Source organism: Agelaius phoeniceus, chromosome 7, assembly GCF_051311805.1.
Source record: "Agelaius phoeniceus isolate bAgePho1 chromosome 7, bAgePho1.hap1, whole genome shotgun sequence".
NCBI lineage: Eukaryota > Metazoa > Chordata > Aves > Passeriformes > Icteridae > Agelaius > Agelaius phoeniceus.
In genome coordinates, this window is record NC_135271.1 from 49,146,810 (window position 1) to 49,170,509 (window position 23,700).

The 23,700-nt window shown below is 36.1% G+C and overlaps 2 protein-coding genes across 9 annotated transcripts in view; one reads left to right on the forward strand and one right to left on the reverse strand.

Moving 5' to 3' along the window:
• The window catches only part of LYPD6 (LY6/PLAUR domain containing 6), a 51,584-nt gene extending 39,965 nt beyond the window's left edge, over positions 1 to 11,619 (forward strand). Inside the window, exon 5 of the transcript XR_013183117.1 lies at positions 11,492 to 11,619. The gene's annotated coding sequence lies outside the window, so the exon portion shown is untranslated. The remainder of the gene's footprint in view (positions 1 to 11,491) is intronic.
• MMADHC (metabolism of cobalamin associated D) overlaps positions 1 to 23,700 on the reverse strand; it is a 25,844-nt gene continuing 2,144 nt past the window's right edge. For 2 of the 8 annotated variants that reach the window (XM_077181780.1, XM_077181784.1), the window contains 6 exons: positions 19,611 to 19,825; positions 15,287 to 15,392; positions 13,536 to 13,666; positions 6,413 to 6,499; positions 3,802 to 3,980; positions 1 to 3,557 (listed from right to left, as the gene is read on the reverse strand). In XM_077181780.1, the coding sequence (XP_077037895.1) occupies positions 3,542 to 3,557; positions 3,802 to 3,980; positions 6,413 to 6,499; positions 13,536 to 13,666; positions 15,287 to 15,392; positions 19,611 to 19,825 (734 nt within the window). In that variant the 3' untranslated portion in view covers positions 1 to 3,541. Of the gene's footprint in view, positions 3,558 to 3,578; positions 3,981 to 6,412; positions 6,500 to 13,535; positions 13,667 to 15,286; positions 15,393 to 19,610; positions 19,826 to 23,700 lie in introns of those variants that run through there. The other 6 variants (XM_077181781.1, XM_077181779.1, XM_077181778.1 and 3 more) reach the window with 6 other exon arrangements.

Sequence of the window (23,700 nt, forward strand, 5' to 3'; positions counted from 1 at the left end):
TGCAGTTCTCAACTTCTTTAATCTTCTTAAGAAGGAAAAAAAAAAAATAGGAATAAAATCCTTGGAGTAACAGAGATTTTATGGAGAGCAGCAGTCAGGGCTGGGCTCTGGAATCACAGCACAAATTCCATGGCAAAGGGATCAGTCCTGCCCCAAAATCCAGAGCCAGCACTGCAGGGCAGCAGGAGAATTTGGGAATTGGGAATGGGAACTTTGGGAACAGCTGCCAGCCCTGTCTGTGATGCAGCCAGGCCATGAAGTGCAGGTGACAGGGCCAGAGAGGGGCACTCGCTCCAGGAGCTGCTCCTAAAGCCAGGAAAGCCTTGCTGGGCCTGGCTTAGAGCCTGGGGGAGAAGCAGGAGAGCCTGGGCCAGGTCTGGAATCCATGGGGCTGGGAAACACTGGGATAACAGCAAAGGGCAAGGGAAAATCCCTGGATCCTCAGCCACACTGAGCTGGAATAAAGCCTGGATTCCCATTGCTCCATGAAAATGGCTCCAGAAGTGCCTGGGATAACAGCAAAGATCAAGTTAAAATCCCTGGATCCTCAGCCAGACTGAGCTGCTGCACATTCCCATGGAATAAAGTCTGAAGGATTCCCACTGCTCCAGGAAACATGGGTCCTAAACTGTTATCCCAGGATAACAATAAAGATCAAGTTCAAATCCCTGGATCCTCAGCCACACTGAGCTGGAATAAAGCCTGAATTCTCTTTGCTCTGTGAAAATGGCTCCAAAAGTGCCTGGGATAACACCAAAGGTTGAGGTAAAATCCCTGGATCCTGAGCCACACTGAGCTGCTGCACATTCCCATGGAATTAAGCTTGAAGGATTCCCACTGCTCCATAAAAAGGGTCCCAAACTGCCTGGGATAACACCAAAGGTCAGGGGAAAATCCCTGGATCCTCACCCACACTGAGCTGCTGCACATTCCCGTGGAATAAAGCCTGAAGGATTCCCACTGCTCCATTAAAAGGGTCCCAAACTGTTATCCCAGGATAACAATAAAGATCAAGTTAAAATCCCTGGATCCTCAGCCAGACTGAGCTGGAATAAAGCCTGGATTCTCATTGCTCCATAAAAATGGCTCCAAAAGTGCCTGGGATAACACCAAAGGTCGAGGTAAAATCCCTGGATCCTCAGCCACACTGAGCTGCTGCACATTCCTGTGGAATTAAGCTTGAAGGATTCCCACTGTTCCATAAAAAGGGTCCCAAACTGTTATCCCAGGGTAACACCAAAGATCAAGTTAAAATCCCTGGATTCTCACCCACACTGAGCTGGAATAAAGCCTGGATTCTCTTTGCTCTGTGAAAATGGCTCCAAAAGTGCCTGGGATAACACCAAAGGTCGAGGTAAAATCCCTGGATCCTCACCCACACTGAGCTGCTGCACATTCCCATGGAATAAAGCCTGAAGGATTCCACTGCTCCATATAAAGGGTCCCAAACTGCCTGGGATAACAGCAAAGGGCAAGGTAAAATCCCTGGATCCTCACCCACACTGAGCTGGAATAAAGCCTGGATTCCCATTGCTCCATGAAAATGGCTCCAAAGGTCAAGTTAAAATCCCTGGATCCTCACCCACACTGAGCTGCTGCACATTCCCATGGAATTAAGCCTGAAGGATTCCCACTGCTCCATAAAAAGGGTCCCAAACTTTCTGGGATAACAGCAAAGATCAAGTTAAAATCCCTGGATCCTCACCCAGACTGAGCTGCTGCACATTCCTGTGAAATAAAGCCTGAAAGGTTCCCACTGCTCCATAAAAAAGGGTCCCAAACTGTTATCCCAGGATAACAACAAAGGTTGAGGTAAAATCCCTGGATCCTGAGCTGCTGCACATTCCCATGGAATAAAGCCTGAAGGATTCCACTGCTCCATAAAAATGGCCCCACACTGCCTGGGATGGGATCCAAATCTCCTTTATTGCTTCAGCCCCTGAGCCAAAGTGCAAGGCACTGAAATTCCAGGGGTTTCAGGAGCCTTGGAATTCCTGCCCTGCTGCTCCCACCATTGACTGAGTGTTTTTGTAAGAGCTGGGGAGCCTGGAACCTTCCTGTTGAAACATCTCTAATTGCAATAACTGATCCTAACTAATTTCCAAATTCCAGAGGCAAATCTAAATTGCATCCAAGTCCAGGAAAACAATGATGAGATCCAAGCATTGCCCTATTATCTCTCATTTTTTTTTCTTGTATTTAATGACCTAAGAAAGTTACAAAAGCAACTTTAAATTACATTTAGGTATATAAACTAATTAAATATATTTAGCTAATACTGAGAAAATAAATCCCAAGCACCATGAAGACAAGAAACAGTAAGAGATGAGTAATTCCAGGGTAATTAAGGAGTTTTTATGGAGTCTCTGGATGAGTTGGAGACCACTGGAAGTTGACCTCATTCTCATTTTCCAACAGCAAATGAGTGATTAGCCCAGATTTTATTAAGTTCTGTATTCTGGCAGAACAATTTTATGACTCATTCCATTTTTTTTTTTTTTTTTGCCAGTTCCTAATTTCAGGAATGGCAGATTTGTTGGGAATTTCAGTGGCATTTTCAGAGCATTCTAAGCACTACATCAAGCAGTGAAAGAACCGCTGAGGTAAGAGAAGATGGAGAATTTCAAAAGGAAACTCTCCCTCCTCTGATTCTCAACGCTGTCCATCCCTATTCCTCAGCAGTTATTTCACTGCTTGATGTAAGAGAAGATGGAGAATTTCAAAAGGAAATGATCCCTCCTTTGATTCTCAACGCTGTCCATCCCTATTCCTCAGCAGTTATTTCACTGCTGAGGTAAGAGAAGATGGAGAATTTCAAAAGGAAATGATCCCTCCTCTGATTCTCCATCCCTATTCCAAAGCCACACGTGGTGAACACACATTCCCAAAAGCCTAGAAATAAAATACCAGCTACTTTTATTCTCTAAGAACACTTGGAAGTGAGCAAGCCCTGGCCATACCGAGGGAGGATCAGCCAAGAACTCCATCCCAAGATGGGGCAGGAGGCTGAGGGGGCTCAGCAGCCACTGAGCCTCCTCATGATGGGGCTGAGGGAGCTCAGCAGCCACTGAGCCTCCTCATGACGGGGCTGTCAGGCTCAGCAGCCACTGAGCCTCCTCATGACGGGGCTGAGGGAGCTCAGCAGCCACTGAGCCTCCTCATGACGGGGCTGAGGGAGCTCAGCAGCCACTGAGCCTCCTCATGACGGGGCTGTCGGGCTCAGCAGCCACTGAGCCTCCTCATGACGGGGCTGTCAGGCTCAGCAGCCACTGAGCCTCCTCATGATGGGGCTGTTGGGCTCAGCAGCCACTGAGCCTCCTCATGATGGGGCTGAGGGAGCTCAGCAGCCACTGAGCCTCCTCATGACGGGGCTGTCAGGCTCAGCAGCCACTGAGCCTCCTCATGACGGGGCTGTCGGGCTCAGCAGCCACTGAGCCTCCTCATGATGGGGCTGTTGGGCTCAGCAGCCACTGAGCCTCCTCATGACGGGGCTGTTGGGCTCAGCAGCCACTGAGCCTCCTCATGACGGGGCTGAGGGAGCTCAGCAGCCACTGAGCCTCCTCATGATGGGACTGAGGGAGCTCAGCAGCCACTGAGCCTCCTCATGACGGGGCTGAGGGAGCTCAGCAGCCACTGAGCCTCCTCATGACGGGGCTGAGGGAGCTCAGCAGCCACTGAGCCTCCTCATGACGGGGCTGTTGGGCTCAGCAGCCACTGAGCCTCCTCATGACGGGGCTGAGGGAGCTCAGCAGCCACTGAGCCTCCTCATGACGGGGCTGTTGGGCTCAGCAGCCACTGAGCCTCCTCATGACGGGGCTGTCGGGCTCAGCATTGGTGAAGATGCTGCCCACGAGCACGTGGGTGCCCCACAGGTGGTGCCGGATCACTTTGCAGCAGCCCAGGTCGTCCACGGCAAAGCCCAAGTGCCGGTAGCGCTCGTCGGTCTCCAGCAGGGGGCGGTTGCTGTAAGGCCCGAAAAACTGAAGGAAAAGAAGAAGAAATCCAAGGTTTTCCACAAGGGTTTCAGGTTCTGAGGGGTGGGTGAAAGGTGAGCTTGAGTTCGGGTGCGTGGAGGAGTTTTAGGTGTGGAGTTTTGAAAGGTTTTCCCTTCAAATCCCAGTCCCAGCCTCAGCTTTGGGAGGAGTTAAGGGCAGAGCCCTGCCGGAAACGGGACATGGACTAAGGAGAGAAACTTCCTAGGAAACTGCAAAAATTCACAACTCCACTAAATAAATGAACTCAATTCATTCAAAAATGAACAACTCCATTAAATAAATTAACTCATTCAAAAATGAACAACTCCACTAAATAAATTAATTAATTCAAAAATTAACAACTCCACTAAATAAATGAACTCAATGAATTCAAAAATGAACAACTCCATTAAATAAATGAATTCATTCAAAAATTCACAACTCCACTAAATAAATGAACTCAATTAATTCAAAAATGAACAACTCCATTAAATAAATTAACTCAATTAATTCAAAAATGAACAACTCCATTAAATAAATGAATTCATTCAAAAATTCACAACTCCACTAAATAAATGAACTCAATTAATTCAAAAATGAACAGCTCAACTTTGCAGTAACACCCTAAAGAAAGTTGGTTAGAGGAGCAAAAATGTGATTGAGTTGCAAACAGGTACTTAAGTTAAACTGGTATTTAAGTATTTCAATTAAACTGGTATTTAAGTATTTAAACTGATATTTAAGTTGCAGACAGGTATTTAAAGGAAACTGATATTTAAATTAAACTGATATTTAAATGAAACTGATATTTAAATTAAACTGATATTTAAATGAAACTGATATTTAAGTTGCAAGCAGGTATTTAAATGAAACTGATATTTAAATGAAACTGATATTTACGTTGCAGACAGGTATTTAAATTAAACTAGTATTTAAGTTCTTTAACTGAATTTGTATGTAAGTTTTTAAATTGAACTGGTATCTAAGTTTTTTAATTGAACTGGTATTTAAGTTCTTAAATTGAACTGGTATCTAAGTTTTTTAATTGAACTGGCATTTAAGTTTTTAAATTGAACTGGCACTTAAGTTCTTAAATTGAACTGGTATCTAAGTTTTTTAATTGAACTGGCATTTAAGTTTTTAAATTGAACTGGCACTTAAGTTTTTAAATTGAACTGGTATGTAAGTTTTTAAATTAAACTGGTATTTAAGTTTTTAAATTGAACTGGTATTTAAGTTTTTAAATGAAACTGGTATCTAAGTTTTTAAATTGAACTGGTATATAGGTTTTTAAATGGTATCTAAGTTTTTAAATGGAACTGGTATATAAGTTTTTAAATTGAACTGGTGTTTAAGTTTTTAAATTGAACTGGCATGTAAGTTTTTAAATGGAACTGGTATATAAGTTTTTAAATTGAACTGGTATTTAAGTTTTTAAACTGAACTGGTATATAAGTTTTTTAATTGAACTGGTATTTAAGTTTTTAAATTGAACTGGCATGTAAGTTTTTAAATGAAACTGGTATCTAAGTTTTTAAATTGAACTGGCATGTAAGTTTTTAAATGAAACTGGTATATAAGTTTTTAAATTGAACTGGTATATAGGTTTTTAAATTAAACTGGTATTTAACTTTTTAAATGGAACTGGTATTTAAGCTGCACACAGATATTTCAGTTCTTTATCTCAGGATGAAGCTTCTGACTTAAACCCCAGCCTGATTCAGGGCCAGGATGTTGCTGCTGGAGTCTGAAGACCAAACCCCCCTTCCATCAATCCCCAATTCTTTCAGGACAGGGAATTCTGGGCAGCTTCTCCCCCCCTGGCCTATAAAACCCCACTCCCATCAATCCCCAATTCTTTCAGGACAGGGAATTCTGGGCAGCTTCTCCCCCCCTGGCCTGCAAAACCCCATTTCCATCAATCCCCAATTCTTTCAGGACAGGGAATTCTGGGCAGCTTCTCCCCCCCTGGCCTGCCTGTTCTGCCTTGCACACATGCCCTGGTTGCCTCTGTTGGCACAATAAATCTCTGCTTTTTGGAGTGTTTTTAAATCAACCCCACTAAGCCGAGCTTTTCCCCCATCCCCTTGAGCTGTGATACGGTTTTAGCAGAGCTCAGACTAAAGCTCATCTCCCACTGAAAGCTCCCAGTGTTGCACAGGAACAAAAAGTTCCTTTTTTGGGGACAAAGGGATCATTAAGAGGTGCAAAATGAGGTTTTTTAAAGCCTTCACCTGCACAGGGTTCCCAAGTTACCTGGGCACAGCAGAAAGTGCCCAAGGGATTTGGGGCATAAAACTTCTCCAGTTCCCTAAAATCCAATTTCATTTCCTGGCAATGCTGGCCCTGCACTCACAGCTGACACATCCTCATTTATTCAAGGAATTAGCCTGAAAATGTTGGATTTAATCCCAATTTTACTGCAAGAAAGAACTTACTGCCAGTCCTGAGGATGGATCAATGAAATCAGCCCAGTAGCCCTCAGCAGAAATTGCATAGCAGATTTCCTTGGCACCATTGATGAACTGGAAGGGAAAAATTGGGAAAAGAAAGGCATCAAATGAGGTTATCACACAAAATGGATTCTTTCTAACTTTACTTGTTATAAATAAAATCATTTATTTGCTGCCAGTTGTAAAAATTGGATTTTCTCTGCAATTAGTACCCTAAAAAGCTCAAGGTTTCAAATTTAGAAAAATATGATTTATGCAGCTTCAGTCCCTTACAGGTCCAAAATAAGGGAAATTTACCTTTTATAGCAAATTCTGTGTTAGTTAAAAATGAGGGAAATTTCCCCTTTACAGTGAATTTTGTGTTAGTTCAAAATGAGGGAATTTTACCCTTTAAAGTAAATTCTGTGTTAGTTCAAAATGAGGGAATTTTACCCTTTAAAGTAAATTCTGTGTTTGTTCAAAATGAGGGAATTTTACCCTTGACAGGAAATTCTGTATCAGTTCAAAATAAGGAAAATTTATCCTTTACAGTAAATTCTGTGTTAGTTCAAAATAAGGGAATTTTACCCTTTAAAGTAAATTCTGTTAGTTCAAAATAAGGAAAATTTATCCTTTTCAATAGAAAATGAGGGAATTTTACCCTTTAAAGTAAATTCTGTATTAGTTTAAAAGGAGGGAATTTTACCCTTTACAGTAAATTCTGTGTTAGTTCTAAATAAGGAAAATTTCCCCTTTACAGTAAATTCTGTATTAGTTCAAAATAAGGAAAATTTATCCTTTACAATACAAAATGAGGGAATTTTTACCATTGACAGGAAATTTTGTATTAGTTCAAAATGAGGGAATTTTCCCCTTTACAGTAAATTCTGTGTTAGTTCAAAATAAGGGAATTTTATCCTTTAAAGTAAATTCTGTTAGTTCAAAATAAGGAAAATTTATCCTTTTCAATACAAAATGAGGGAATTTTATCCTTGACAGTAAATTCTGTGTTAGTTTAAAATGAGAGAATTTTACCCTTGACAGGAAATTCTGTATCAGTTCAAAATAAGGAAAATTTATCCTTTACATTACAAAATGAGGGAATTTTCCCCTTTACAGTAAATTCTGTGTTAGTTTAAAATGAAAGAATTTTATCCTTTAGAGTAAATTCTGTGTTAGTTCAAAATAAGGAAAATTTATCCTTTACAATACAAAATGAGGGAATTTTACCCTTTACAGTAAATTCTGTATTAGTTTAAAATGAAAGAAATTTCCCCTTTACAATAAATTCTGTATTAATTCAAAATAAGGGAATTTTACCCTTATTTCAAATGAATATTAATAAGGGAAATCTACAGTACATTGTGTGTTAGTTCAAAATAAGGAAAATTTATACTTTACAGCAAATTCTGTGTTAGTTCAAAATGAAGGAATTTTACCCTTTAAAGTAAATTCTGTATTAGTTAAAAATGAGGGAAATTTGACAACAAATTCAGTATTAATTCAAAAGAAGAAAATTTACTAGGAGAGAAATTTTTAATTTAGTAAAAATAAAAATTAAGAGAATTTAAAGTAAATTCTGTATTAGTTTAAAATGAAAGAAATTTCCCCTTTACAATAAATTCTGTATTAGTTCAAAATGAGGGAATTTTACCCTTTAAAGTAAATTCTGTGTTAGTTCAAAATAAGGAAAATTTATCCTTAACATTACAAAATGAGGGAATTTTACCCTCTACAGTAAATTCTGTGTTAGTTTAAAATGAAAGAAATTTCCCCGTTACAATAAATTCTGTATTAATACAATAAATTCTGTATTAATTCAAAATAAGGGAATTTTACCCTTATTTCAAATGAATATTAATAAGGGAAATCTACAGTACATTCTGTGTTAGTTCAAAATAAGGAAAATTTATACTTTACAGTAAATTCTGTATTAGTTCAAAATGAAGGAATTTTACCCTTTACAGTAAATTCTGTATTAGTTCAAAATGAAGGAATTTTACCCTTTACAGTAAATTCTGTATTAGTTAAAAATGAGGGAAATTTAACAACAAATTCAGTATTAATTCAAAAGAAGAAAATTTACTAGGAGAGAAATTTTCAATTTAGTAAAAATAAAGAGAATTTAAAGTAAATTCTGTATTAGTTCAAAATAAGGCAAATTTCCCCCAGTAAATTCTGTATTTTGAAGGTTGATGGCTCTGATGATTAATTATGTCCAAATTGTAAATTAAATTCCAAATATCACAATTTTAGGCACAACACTTCTGATCTAGGATCTCTTCTGGTCCCTCAGAGTGAGTTTAATAAATATTTGAGCTGGATTAATTTCAGGCATAAATATGATTTAATTCCAGATGAAATGCTGGGTTTGGGGATATTTTACAAAGAATAGGCAGAAATGTTCTTTTTTTGAGGTGCTAAGGGCAGTGAACAGCGACACTTGGTGGGGAAATGGTAAAATGGTGGAAAATGGGAAATAAAGGGATTTTCAGAGCCCTCTAGAGGTAAAAGAACAAGACAACGTTAAGATGAAAAAACACAACTGAAATTCGGGGTTAAAAGAATTAAAAACATTCATTAAAGTGGAAAAAGCCCCAGAGAAATTGGTGTTTTTTACATATTTTCACATTTTTACATTTTTGAAATTCGGGGTAAAAGAATTAAAAACATTCATTAAAGTGGAAAAAAAACCCCAGAGAAATTGGTGTTTTTTACATATTTTCACATTTTTGAAATTCGGGGTTAAAAGAATTAAAAACATTCATTAAAGTGGAAAAAAAACCCCAGAGAAATTGGTGTTTTTTACATATTTTCACATTTTTACATTTTTGAAATTCGGGGTTAAAAGAATTAAAAACATTCATTAAAGTGGAAAAAAACCCCAGAGAAATTGATGATTTTTACATTTTTGACCAGTAAAAAGTGCAGTGGAATCTTAATTAAATGAATTAAACAGTAAATGATAATTAATAATGAAGAACTATAAAGAAGTGTATTATAAATAATATTAAAGATAAAAATGTAATCTATTATAATACATTTAATAATGTAATAAAGGTCTAGATTATATATAGATCTATATTATATAGATCTCTGTATATACAGAATAAGGATCTATATTATATATCTCTCTCAATATAAAAGATGGATCTGTATTATATATATCTATATCTATAGAATATGGATCTATAATATATAAATAAAAAGATGGACCTGTATTATATATACATATCTCTCTATATATAATAGGGATCTATATTATATATATCTCTCTATATATCAAATATGGATCTAAATTATATATATCTCTCTCTATATATGATATGGGTCTATAATATATGTATAAAAATATGGATCTATATTATACATATCTCTCTATATATACAGAATATGGATCTGTATTATATATACCTCTCTATATAGAGAATATGGATCTAAATTATATATACCTCTATATATAAAATATGGATCTATAATATATATATAAAACATGGATCTATATTATACATATCTATATATATATAATATGGAGCTAAATTATATATCTCTATATATATTGAATATAGAGCTATATTATATATACATACCTCTGTATATTGAATATGGATCTATATTATATAGCTATATATATATATTGAAGATGGATCTATATTATATACACATATCTCTATATATTGAATATGGATCTATATTATATATACACACCTCTATATATTGAATATGGATCTATATTATATGTACATATCTCTATATATAGAATATGGATCTATAATATATATAAAAATATGGATCTATATTATATATATCTATATATATAGACTGTGGATTTATATCATATCTATCTATATAATACAGATCTATATTATATTCATCTATATATCTACAGAATATAGAGCTATATTATATATCTCTCTATATATATTGAATATGGACCTATATTATATATACCTCTCTCTATACATAGAATATGGATCTATATTATATATTTCTATATATATAATATAGATCTATATCACATCTATATATATAATATGGATCTATGTTATATATATATCTCTCTATATATAAAATATGGAGCTATATTACATACATCTATCTATATAATATAGATCTATATTATATCTATATCTATTTAGATATATAGAATATGGAGCTATATTATATATAGCTCTCTATATATATCAAATATGGATCTATATTATATTTATATTTATCTATACAATGTAGATCTATATTATATCTATCTATATCAAATATGGAGCTATATTATATATCTCTCTATATATCGAATATGGAGCTACATTATATCTCTCTCTATATATATCAAATATGGATCTATATTATATATCTCTCTATATATATCAAATATGGAGCTATATTATATCTCTATATATATCAAATATGGATCTATATTATATCTCCCTATATATATCAAATATGGAGCTATATTATATCTCTCTATATATATCAAAAATGGAGCTATATTATATCTCTCTCTATATATATCGAATATGGAGCTATATTATATCTCTCTCTATATATATCGAATATGGAGCTATATTATATCTCTATATATATATCGAATATGGATCTATATTATATCTCTATATGTATATATCAAATATGGATCTATATTATATCTCTATATGTATATATCAAATATGGATCTATATTATATCTCTCTCTATCTCTCAGGAGTGCAATAGGATTTGAAGTGCGGCAGGTTAGTGAATGAGCTGACATTTTCCAGGAGCATCTCCCTCTCCTCCTCCACCTCCTGGCTCCACACGCTCATGTCGTGCTGGCTCCTCTGGGTGACGGTGTATGGATCTATATTATATCTCTCTATATATATATCGAATATGGAGCTATATTATATATCTCTCTATATATATTGAATATGGAGCTATATTATATACCTCTCTATATATATCGAATATGGATCTATATTATATATCTCTCTATATATCGAATATGGATCTATATTATATCTCTCTATATATATCAAATATGGAGCTATATTATATCTCTCTCTATATATCGAATATGGATCTATCCTATATCTCTCTCTCTATCTCTCAGGACTGCAATAGGATTTGAAGTGGGGCAGGTTAGTGAATGAGCTGACATTTTCCAGGAGCATCTCCCTCTCCTCCTCCACCTCCTGGCTCCACACGCTCATGTCGTGCTGGCTCCTCTGGGTGACAGTGTATGGATCTATATCATATATTTCTCTATATATATATTGAATATGGAGCTATATTATATATCTCTCTATATGTATCAAATATGGATCTATATTATATCTCTCTCTATATATATCAAATATGGATCTATATTATATCTCTCTATATATATATCATATATGGAACTATATTATATATCTCTCTATATATATCGAATATGGATCTATATCTCTCTCTATATCAAATATGGAGCTATATTATATATCTCTCTATATATATCAAATATGGAGCTATATTATATCTCTATATATATCAAATATGGATCTATATTATATATCTCTCTATATATATCGAATATGGATCTATATCTCTCTCTCTATATATCAAATATGGAGCTATATTATATCTCTCTCTATATATATCAAATATGGATCTATATTATATCTCTCTATATATATATCGAATATGGATCTATATTATATCTCTCTCTATATATATCAAATATGGATCTATATTATATCTCTCTATATATATCAAATATGGATCTATATTATATCTCTCTCTATATATATCAAATATGGAGCTATATTATATCTCTATATATATCAAATATGGATCTATATTATATCTATATATATCAAATATGGAGCTATATTATATCTCTATATAGATCGAATATGGATCTATATTATATCTCTATATGTATATATCGAATATGGATCTATATTATATCTCTCTCTATATATATCGAATATGGATCTATACTATATCTATCTCTCTATCTCTCAGGACTGCAATAGGATTTGAAGTGGGGCAGGTTAGTGAATGAGCTGACATTTTCCAGGAGCATCTCCCTCTCCTCCTCCACCTCCTGGCTCCACACGCTCATGTCGTGCTGGCTCCTCTGGGTGACAGTGTATGGATCTATATCATATATTTCTCTATATATATATTGAATATGGAGCTATATTATATATCTCTCTATATGTATCAAATATGGATCTATATTATATCTCTCTCTATATATATCAAATATGGATCTATATTATATCTCTCTATATATATATCACATATGGAACTATATTATATATCTCTCTATATATATCGAATATGGATCTATATCTCTATATATATCAAATATGGAGCTATATTATATATCTCTCTATATATATCAAATATGGAGCTATATTATATATCTATATATCTATATCGAATATGGATCTATATTATATCTCTCTCTCTATATATCAAATATGGATCTATACTATATCTCTCTCTCTATCTCTCAGGACTGCAATAGGATTTGAAGTGGGGCTGGTTAGTGAATGAGCTGACATTTTCCAGGAGCATCTCCCTCTCCTCCTCCACCTCCTGGCTCCACACGCTCATGTCGTGCTGGCTCCTCTGGGTGACGGTGTATGGATCTATATTATATCTCTCTCTATATATATATCGAATATGGAGCTATGTTATATATCTCTCTATATATATCAAATATGGATCTATATTATATCTCTCTATATATATAGAATATGGAGCTATATTATATATCTCTATATATATATCAAATATGGATCTATATTATATCTCTCTATATATATCGAATATGGAGCTATATTATATATCTCTATATATATATCAAATATGGATCTATATTATATCTCTCTACATATATCAAATATGGAGCTATATTATATATCTCTCTATATATATCGAATATGGATCTATATTATATCTCTCTCTATATATATTGAATATCGATCTATATTAGATATCTCTCTATATATTGAATATGGAGCTACATTATATCTCTCTCTATATATATCGAATATGGATCTATATTATATCTCTCTATATATATCAAATATAGATCTATACTATATCTATCTCTCAGGACTGCAATAGGATTTGAAGTGGGGCAGGTTAGTGAATGAGCTGACATTTTCCAGGAGCATCTCCCTCTCCTCCTCCACCTCCTGGCTCCACACGCTCATGTCGTGCTGGCTCCTCTGGGTGACGGTGAGCACAGTCAGGCGCTTGGGCCTCACCTCCGGGAACAGCGACTGGAAATCTGAACGTGGGGAAAAGCAGAGTTGGTCCTGCCCTGCCATGGCAGCCTGCCCTCCCACCCACAGCAACACCACAGGCACATCTCCCTTCTTAAATTACTTAATTTCATTTTCATTTTTTATTTATTGTAATAATTTTATAGAATAAAAATAATTCTATTTATATATATAAGTATATGTGTATATTTTAATATATAAATAAATATTTCTATATTAAAATATACACATATATTTATATTACTTATATAAACATCTACTTATATACTTTATATATTAAATTACAGCGATTTATATATTAAATTATACATTAAGTTTATAATTTATATATAATTTTTATATATTTCATATATAATCTATATATTAAATTATATGAATATATTTCTAATTTATATATTAAATTATATAAATATATTTATATTATTATTAATTTAAAATTATTATTTATTTTGATTATTTTTACTTTTTATTTAATTAAATTGTTCCCATTTCCTCTCCTATTCTGTTATTATTACTTTTTATTTACTTAAATTGTTCCCATTTCCTCTCCTATTTTGTTATTATTTTTACTTTTTATTTAATTAAATTGTTCCCATTTCCCCTCCTATTTTTTTATTATTTTTACTTTATATTTAATTAAGTTGTTCCCATTTCATCTCCTATTCTGTTACTATTTTTACTTTTTATTTAATTAAATTGTTCCCATTTCCTCTCCTATTCTGTTATTTTTTCTTTTTATTTAATTAAATTGTTCCCATTTCATCTCCTATTTTGTTACTATTTTTCTTTTTATATAATTAAATGGCTCCCATTTAAGTAAATCTAATTTAATTTAATAATTCATTAAATTTCATTAAATACACTCAAGCAGTTTCAGATGATTTGCACTTCACAATTTTCATATTCGATATTGAAATAATAATATTATTAACAATATTGAGAGTTACTAAAGTTATTTCAAATCTGCAAAGATATTAAATGGTTCCCATTTAATTTTGCTCATTTCCTTCCAAATAAATGAAAACCAGAAATTCAGTGCTTGCAGAAATTTCCTGGTTCCCATTTGTTTTGTTTAGCAATTCCAAAGGAATTTATAACTGGATTTTGGGTAAGGAATTAACTCCAGAATTTCCCAGTAAAACAACAACTCAAAATAACATTTTAAATGAAATATTGGATATTGTCAACAGCAAAGCTTTGGTTTCCATTCTACTCTGTTTTATTCCCATTTAATTTCTGTCATTTCCTTCCTGAATAAGTTAAAACCACAAATTCAGAAGTTTCCTGGTTCCCATTTGTTGTTTTGTTCAGCAATTCCAAAGGATTTCATAACTGGATTTTGGATAAGGAATTAACTCCAGAATTTCCCTGGCACTAAAACAATTAAAAATTACATTTAAATGAAATATTAAATATTATCAATACCAAATATTTTTTAATTAATTTTAAATTAAAATTATTAAATTAAATAACGCCAACAGCACTTGGTTTCCATTCTATCCAAAGGGATTTTGGTACTGATTAATTCTGAATTAATTTTCTATGCCACAATCTGTGGTAGAGCATGGCCATTCACTGGTTTTACATAGAAAAGTTGAATTTCTTGACTGGAAATCCAAATGAACCTTTTCTCAGCAGCTCAGGACAGGCTTGCACTGCACATTCCACCTTGGCATTTTCAAAGTAGGTCTCAGCATTATTGATCTGCTGCTTCTGGGGAGCATCAGAACCCTAAAAACCAGAAAAATTCAATTTTTCACTGTTAATATCCAACAGGAATAACTCTGTGCAGCAAAATAGGGTTTAGTGATCAGATACACTCCAGCAGCTCCAGGTGATTTGCACTGGCACCTCACACTTTTCATATTAAATATTGAAATAATAATATTATTAACAATATTGACTGTTACTAGAAGTTATTTAAAATCTGAAAAGATAGAAAAAGATAGAGAATTTTTAGAACTAAACTTTGCCTAAACTCTGCAAAATACAAAATACTGAAGGAAAATTCAATTTTACTGGGTGGATTGAAAATGATGAATCTCTCATTGGGAGCTTAGGAGATTCCTGAATGAATTCCAGGAGTTTTAGAACTAAACATTGCCCAAACTTTGCAAATCCAGATCCATGAAATAAAATCCTGAAGGAAAATTCCAATTTTTCTGGGTGGATTTATAATGATGAATCTTTGTGAGATTGGGGGATTTCTGAGTCAATTCCATGGTTTTTGGAACTAAACATTGCCCAAGCTTTGCAAATCCAGATCCATGAAATAAAATCCTGAAGGAAAATTCCAATTTTTCTGGGTGGATTCATACAGATGAATCATTGTGAGATTGGGGGATTTCTGGATGAATTCCATGGTTTTTGGAACTAAACATTGCCCAAACTTTGCAAATCCAGGTCCATGAAATAAAATCCTGAAGGAAAATTCCAGTTTTACTGGGTGGATTCATACAGATGAATCTGCAACACTGCCAGAATCCTCTCATAATGAGAGATTAGAAATTGGGGGATTTCTGGGTGAATTCCAGGATTTTTAGAACTAAACATTGCCCAAGCTTTGCAAATCCAGATCCATGAACTAAAATCCTGAAGGAAAATTTCAATTTTACTGGGTGGATTCATGCAGATGAATCATTGTGAGATTGGGGGATTTCTGGGTGAATTCCATGGTTTTTAGAACTAAACATTGCCCAAGCTTTGCAAATCCAGGTCCATGAAATAAAATACTGAAAGAAATTTCAATTTTACAATGATGAGTCTCTCATTATGAGGTTGAGGGATTCCTCTGTGAATTCCATGGTTTTTAGAACTAAATATTGCCCAAAACTTTGCAAATCCAGATCCATGAACTAAAATCCTGAAGGAAAATTTCAATTTTACTGGGTGGATTCATACAGATGAATCTGCAACACTGCCAGAATCCTCTCATAATGAGAGATTATAAATTGGGGGATTTCTGGGTGAATTCCAGGATTTTTGGAACTAAATATTGCCCAAGCTTTGCAAATCCAGATCCATGAACTAAAATCCTGAAGGAAAATTCCAATTTTACTGGGTGGATTCATAATGAGGAATCATTGTGAGATTGGGGGATTTCTGGGTGAATTCCAGGATTTTTGGAACTAAACATTGCCCAAGCTTTGCAAATCCAGATCCATGAAATAAAATACTGAAACAAAATTCAATTTTACAATGATGAATTTCTCATTATGAGGTTGAGGGATTCCTCTGTGAATTCCATGGTTTTTAGAACTAAATATTGCCCAAGCTTTGCAAATCCAGATCCATGAATTAAAATCCTGAAGGAAAATTCCAATTTTACTGGGTGGATTCATACAGATGAATCATTGTGAGATTGGGGAATTTCTGGGTGAATTCCATGGTTTTTAGAACTAAATATTGCCTAAACTTTGCAAATCCAGATCCATGAAATAAAATACTGAAGGAAAATTCCAATTTTACTGGGTGGATTCATAATGATGAATCATTGAGAGATTGGGGGATTTCTGGGTGAATTCCAGGATTTTTAGAACTAAATATTGCCCAAGCTTTGCAAATCCAGATCCATGAACTAAAATCCTGAAGGAAAATTCCAGTTTTACTGGGTGGATTCATACAGATGAATCTGCAACACTGCCAGAATCCTCTCATAATGAGAGATTAGAAATTGGGGGATTTCTGGATGAATTCCAGGATTTTTAGAACTAAACATTGCCCAAGCTTTGCAAATCCAGATCCATGAAATAAAATACTGAAAGAAAATTCAATTTTACAATGATGAATTTCTCATTATGAGGTTGAGGGATTCCTCTATGAATTCCATGGTTTTTAGAACTAAACATTACCCAAGCTTTGCAAATCCAGATCCATGAACTAAAATCCTGAAGGAAAATTCCAATTTTACTGGGTGGATTCATAATGATGAATCATTGTGAGATTGGGGGATTTCTGGGTGAATTCCATGGTTTTCAGAACTAAACATTGCCCAAACTTTGCAAATCCAGATCCATGAACTAAAATCCTGAAGGAAAATTCCAATTTTACTGGGTGTGTTCATGCAGATGAATCATTGTGAGATTGGGGGATTTCTGGGTGAATTCCAGGATTTTTAGAACTAAACATTGCCCAAGCTTTGCAAATCCAGATTCATGAAATAAAATACTGAAGGAAAATTCAATTTTACAATGATGAGTCTCTCATTATGAGGTTGAGGGATTCCTCTGTGAATTCCATGGTTTTCAGAACTAAATATTGCCTAAACTTTGCAAATCCAGATCCATGAACTAAAATACTGAGAGACATTTCAACTTTACAGGGTAAAAGGTGGTGAGACTTGGCCAACAGCAGGTTTGGGGACTGAAATCTTCCCATTAATCACTCCTAAAATGCTGCTTCAAAACAGTCTGAAATCTTTTTCTCCTAAAAAAGAACCACCTTGAGGCAGTTTCTTGTGGCAGAAAATAGTGCAGAAAAATCCTTTTTGAGGAAGAAGAGAGTTGTGCTTGTTCCACATGCAGGGGGTTGCTAGGGAAGGAAGGGGAAAGGGAAAGGGGAAAGGGAAGGGGAAAGAAAAGGGGGAAAGGGAAAAGGGGGAAAGGGAAAAGGGGGAAAGGGAAAAGGGGGAAAGGGAAAAGGGGGAAAGGGAAAAGGGGGAAAGGGAAAAGGGGGAAAGGGAAAAGGGGGAAAGGGAAAAGGGGGAAAGGGAAAAGGGGGAAAGGGAAAAGGGGGAAAGGGAAAAGGGGGAAAGGGAAAGGGGGAAAGGGAAAGGGGGAAAGGGAAAGGGGGAAAGGGAAAGGGGGAAAGGGAAAGGGGGAAAGGGAAAGGGGGAAAGGGAAAGGGGGAAAGGGAAAGGGGGAAAGGGAAAGGGGAAAGGGAAAGGGGAAAGGGGAAAGGGAAGGGGAAAGAGGAAAGGGAAAAGGGAAGGGGGAAAGGAAAGGGGGAAAGGAAAGGGGGAAAGGAAAGGGGGAAAGGAAAGGGGGAAAGGAAAGGGGGAAAGGAAAGGGGGAAAGGAAAGGGGGAAAGGGGAAGGGGAAAGGGGAAGGGGAAAGGGGAAGGGGAAAGGGGAAGGGGAAAGGGGAAAGGGGAAAGGGGAAAGGAAAGGGGGAAAGGGAAGGGGGAAAGGGAAGGGGGAAAGGGAAGGGGGAAAGGGAAGGGGGAAAGGGAAGGGGGAAAGGGGAAGGGGGAAAGGGGAAAGGGGGAAAGGGAAAGGGGGAAAGGGAAAGGGGGAAAGGGAAAGGGGGAAAGGGAAAGGGGGAAAGGGAAAGGGGGAAAGGGAAAGGGGGAAAGGAAAGGGGGAAAGGGAAAGGGGGAAGGGAAAGGGGGAAAGGGAAAGGGGGAAAGGGAAAGGGGAAAAGGGGAAGGGGGAAAGGGAAAGGGGGAAAGGGAAAGGAGTGGTGGAAGAGGAAGGGAAAGGAAGGGAAAGGAAGGGAAAGGAAAGGGAAAGGAAAGGGAAAGGAAAGGGAAAGGAAAGGGAAAGGAAAGGGAAAGGAAAGGGAAAGGAAAGGGAAAGGAAAGGGAAAGGAAAGGGAAAGGAAAAGGAAAGGGAAAGGAAAGGGAAAGGAAAGGGAAAGGAAAGAAAGGAAGGATCTGACTCCATGTTCTCTAAGGCTTATTTATAACTTTAAGATCCTATATTACATTAAAGAATGCTGTACTAAACTACACTAAAGAATACAGAAAGGCTACTTACAGAAGGTTAAAATTATAAAACTCAGCTCTTTCCAGAGCCTCAATACAGCTTGGCCCTGACTGGCCATTCAGACAAAACAATTCACATGAAACCATCACCTGTGGGTAAACAGTGTCCAACCACATTCCAAAGCAAATAATGATAAACCAGACCAGGACTGTTCTCCTTTTCCTCTGGGGCTTCTCAGCTCCCCAGGAGCATCCCCTGGGCGAAGGGATGGGTCAGGGAATGCCCACACCAGGGGCTGCTCTCACCTGGAACTCGCTGATGCACTGGGCCATGACAAACTCGTGCCTGTCGCCGGCCGAGGGCTCGGCCAGGAGGTCGGGCAGGCTGGGGGCGGGCCGGGCTCTCTGGGGGGCGGTGCCGTGCAGGTGGCAGCCGAAGCCCATGTGCCCCGGCAGCTGGAAGCGCTGGTCCTGCGGCCCGAAGGGACCCATCAGCTCGTCCGGCCACACCGTCCTGGGAGCTGCAGGGGAGCCGAGAGAGGTCAGGGGACACAGAGACAGCAGGGAAACACACAGAGAGAGCAGGGAAACACAGAGCAGGGAAATATAAAGAGAGCAGGGAAATCACAAAGAGAGCAGGGAAATCCCAAAGAGAGCCGGGAAATCCCAAAGAGAGCAGGGAAACCACAAAGATAGCAGGGAAACCTAAAAGAGAGCAGGGAAACCACAGAGATAGCAGGGAAACCCCAAAGATAGACAGCAGGGAAACACACAAAGAGAGCAGGGAAACACAAAGATAGCAGGGAAACCTAAAAGAGAGCAGGGAAATCCCAAAGATAGCAGGGAAACCACAAAGAGAGCAGGGAAACCACAAAGATAGCAGGGAAACCTAAAAGAGAGCAGGGAAACCTAAAAGCGGTTAGGGAATCCCAAAAGACAGCAGGGAAATCCCAAAGACAGCAGGGAAACCCCAAAGACAGCAGGGAAACCCCAAAGACAGCAGGGAAACCCCAAAGACAGCAGGGAAACCTAAAAGCAGCCAGGGAATCCCAAAAGCGGCCAGGGAATCCCAAAAGCGGCCAAGGAATCCCAAAAGCGGCAGGGAAACCTAAAAGACAGCAGGGAAACTCCAAAGACAGCAGGGAAACCTAAAAGACAGCAGGGAAACTCCAAAGACAGCAGGGAAACCTAAAGCGGCCAGGAAACCCCAAAGACAACAAGGAAACCTAAAAGCAGCCAGGAAACCCAAAAGTGGCCAGGGAATCCCAAAAGCGGCCAGGGAACCCCAAAGACAGCAGGGAAACCACAAAGAGAGCAGGGAAACCTAAAAGCGGCCAGGAAACCCAAAAGTGGCCAGGCAATTGCAAAGACAGAAGGAAATCCCAAAACTGGCCAGGAAATCCCAAAAACCAGTTGGGAAATCCCAAAACCAGCAAAGAAACCCAAAAAACAGTCAGGAAATCCCAAAAGTAGCCAGGAAACCCCAAAACCGGCAGGGAAATCTCAAGAAACCGTCAGGGAATCCCAAGAACCAGTCAGGGAATCCCAAAAGCAGCCAGGAATCCCAAAAGCAGCCAGGAAACCCCAAAAACAGCCAGGAAACCCAAAACCGGTCAGGGGAACCCAAAAACCAGCAGGGAAATCCCCAAGACAGCAGGAAATCCCAAAGACGGCCAGGGGAATCCCAAAGCAGTCAGGAAACCCCAAAAATGGCCAGGAAACCTCAAAACCAGCAGGGAAATCCCCAAAATGGCCAGGAAATCCCAAAGACAGCAGGGAATCCCAAAATCGGCCAGGAAATCCCAAAAGGGAATCCCAAAAATGGCCAGGAAACCCCAAAAATGGCCAGGAAACCCCAAAGCAGTCAGGAAACCCCAAAGCAGTCAGGAAACCCCAAAACCAGCAGGGAAACCCAAGGGAAAAAGGAGGATTTGATGACAAACATCAGCAATGCACCAGACAAAAATCCCAATTCCAAACTGGGATTTCAAGGGAATAAATTGGATTTTTCTGCTTAAATTTGCTTTTTTTCTTTTTTCTAAATGTGCTTTTCCTCTATTTCCCTTTTTTCCCTACACAGTCAAAAATTCCACCTCCAAATTTGGATTTTAAGGGAGCAAATTTCCTTTTTCTTCTTCAATTTGCTTTTCTTTTCTATCAATTCAAATTCTGATTTCAAGGGAATAAATCTGCTTTTTTCTTTTTTCTAATTTGCTTTTCCTTCTTCAATTTGCTTTTCTTTTCTACCAAATCAAATTCTGATTTCAATGGAATAAATTTGCTTTTTTTTCCTAAATGTGCTTTTTTTCTTAAATTTGCTTTTTCTTCAGAAATTGGATTTTTTTTTCTTCTACACAGTCAAAAATCCCACCTCCAAATTTGCCTTTTAAGGGAGCAAATTTTCTTTTTCTCCTTCAATTTACTTTTCTCTCAAACCAAATTCACATTTCAAGGGAATAAATTTGCTTTTTCTTTCTAAATCTGCTTTTTTTCTTAAATTTGCTTTTACTTCATAAATTTGATTTTTTCTTCTACACAGTCAAAAATCCCACCTCCAAATTTGCCTTTTAAGGGAGCAAAATTTCTTTTTCTTCTTCAATTCGCTTTTCTATCAAATCAAATTCATATTTCAATGGAATAAATCTGCTATTTCTTTTATCTAATTTGCTTTTTCTTCTTATGTTTGCCTTTTTTCCTCTACACAGTCAAAAACCCCACCTCCAAATTTGCCTTTTAAGGGAATAAATTTCCTTTTTCGTCTTCAATTTGCTTTTCTTTTCTATCAAATCAAATTCACATTTCAAGGCAATAAATTTGCTTTTTCTTTTTTCTAATTTGCTTTTCCTTCTTCAATTTGCTTTTCTTTTCTCTCAAACCAAATTCACATTTCAAGGGAATAAATTTGCTTTTCTTTCTAAATATGCTGTTTTATTTTCTTAAAGTTGCTTTTTCTTCAGAAATTGCATTTTTTTTTTCTTCTACACAGTCAGAAACCCCACCTCCAAATCTGCCTTTTGAGGGAGCAAATTTGCTTTTTCTTCTTCAATTTGCTTTTCTATCAAATCAAATTCTGATTTCAAGGCAATAAATTTGCTTTTTTTTCCTAAATCTGCTTTTTTTCCTTAAATTTGCTTTTTCTTCAGAAATTGGATTTTTTTTTTCTTCTACCAAGTCAAAATTCCCACCTCCAAATTTGCCTTTTAAGGGAACAAATTTGCTTTTTCTCCTTCAATTTGCTTTGCTCTTCTATCAAATCAAATTCTGATTTCAAGGCAATAAATTTGCTTTTTTCTTTTTTCTAATTTTCTTTTCCTTCTTCAATTTGCTTTTCTATCAAATCAAATTCATATTTCAAGGGAATAAATTTGCTTTTTTTCTTTTTTCTAAATGTGCTTTTTCTTCTTAAATTTCCCTTTTTTCCTCTACACAGTCAAAAACCCCACCTCCAAATTTGCCTTTTAAGGGAGCAAATTTGCTTTTTCTTCTTCAATTTGCTTTTCTTTCTATCAAATCAAATTCACATTTCAAGGGAATAAATTTGCTTTTTCTTTTTTCTAATTTTCTTTTTCTTCTTCAATTTGCTTTTCTTTTCTACCAAATCAAATTCTGATTTCAAGGGAATAAATCTGCTTTTTTTTCCTAAATGTGCTTTTTTTTCTTAAATTTGCTTTTTCTTCAGAAATTACATTTTTTTTCTTCTACACAGTCAAAATCCCACCTCCAAATTTAGATTTTAAGGGAGCAAATTTTCTTTTTCTTCTTCAATTTGCTTTTCTTTTCTATCAAACCAAATTCTGATTTCAAGGGAATAAATTTGCTTTTTCTTTCTAAATCTGCTTTTTTTTCTTAAATTTGCTTTTTCTTCAGGAATTGGATTTTTTTTTCTTCTACACAGTCAAAAATCCCACCTCCAAATCTGGATTTTAAGGGAGCAAATTTTCTTTTTCGTCTTCAATTTGCTTTTCTTTTCTCTCAAACCAAATTCTGATTTCAAGGGAATAAATTTGCTTTTTCTTTTTTCTAATTTTCTTTTTCTTCTTCAATTTGCTTTTCTATCGAATCAAATTCACATTTCAAGGGAATAAATTTGCCTTTTAAGGGAGCAAATTTTCTTTTTCTTCTTCAATTTGCTTTTCTTTTCTACCAAATCAAATTCTGATTTCAAAGGAATAAATCTGCTTTTTTTTCCTAAATCTGCTTTTTTTCCTTCAATTTGCTTTTTCTTCAGAAATTGCATTTTTTTTTCTTCTACCAAGTCAAAAATCCCACCTCCAAATCTGGATTTTAAGGGAGCAAAATTTCTTTTCCTTCTTCAATTTGGTTTTCTATTCTATCAAATCAAATTCTGATTTCAAGGAAATAAATTTGCCTTTTAAGGGAGCAAATTTTCTTTTCC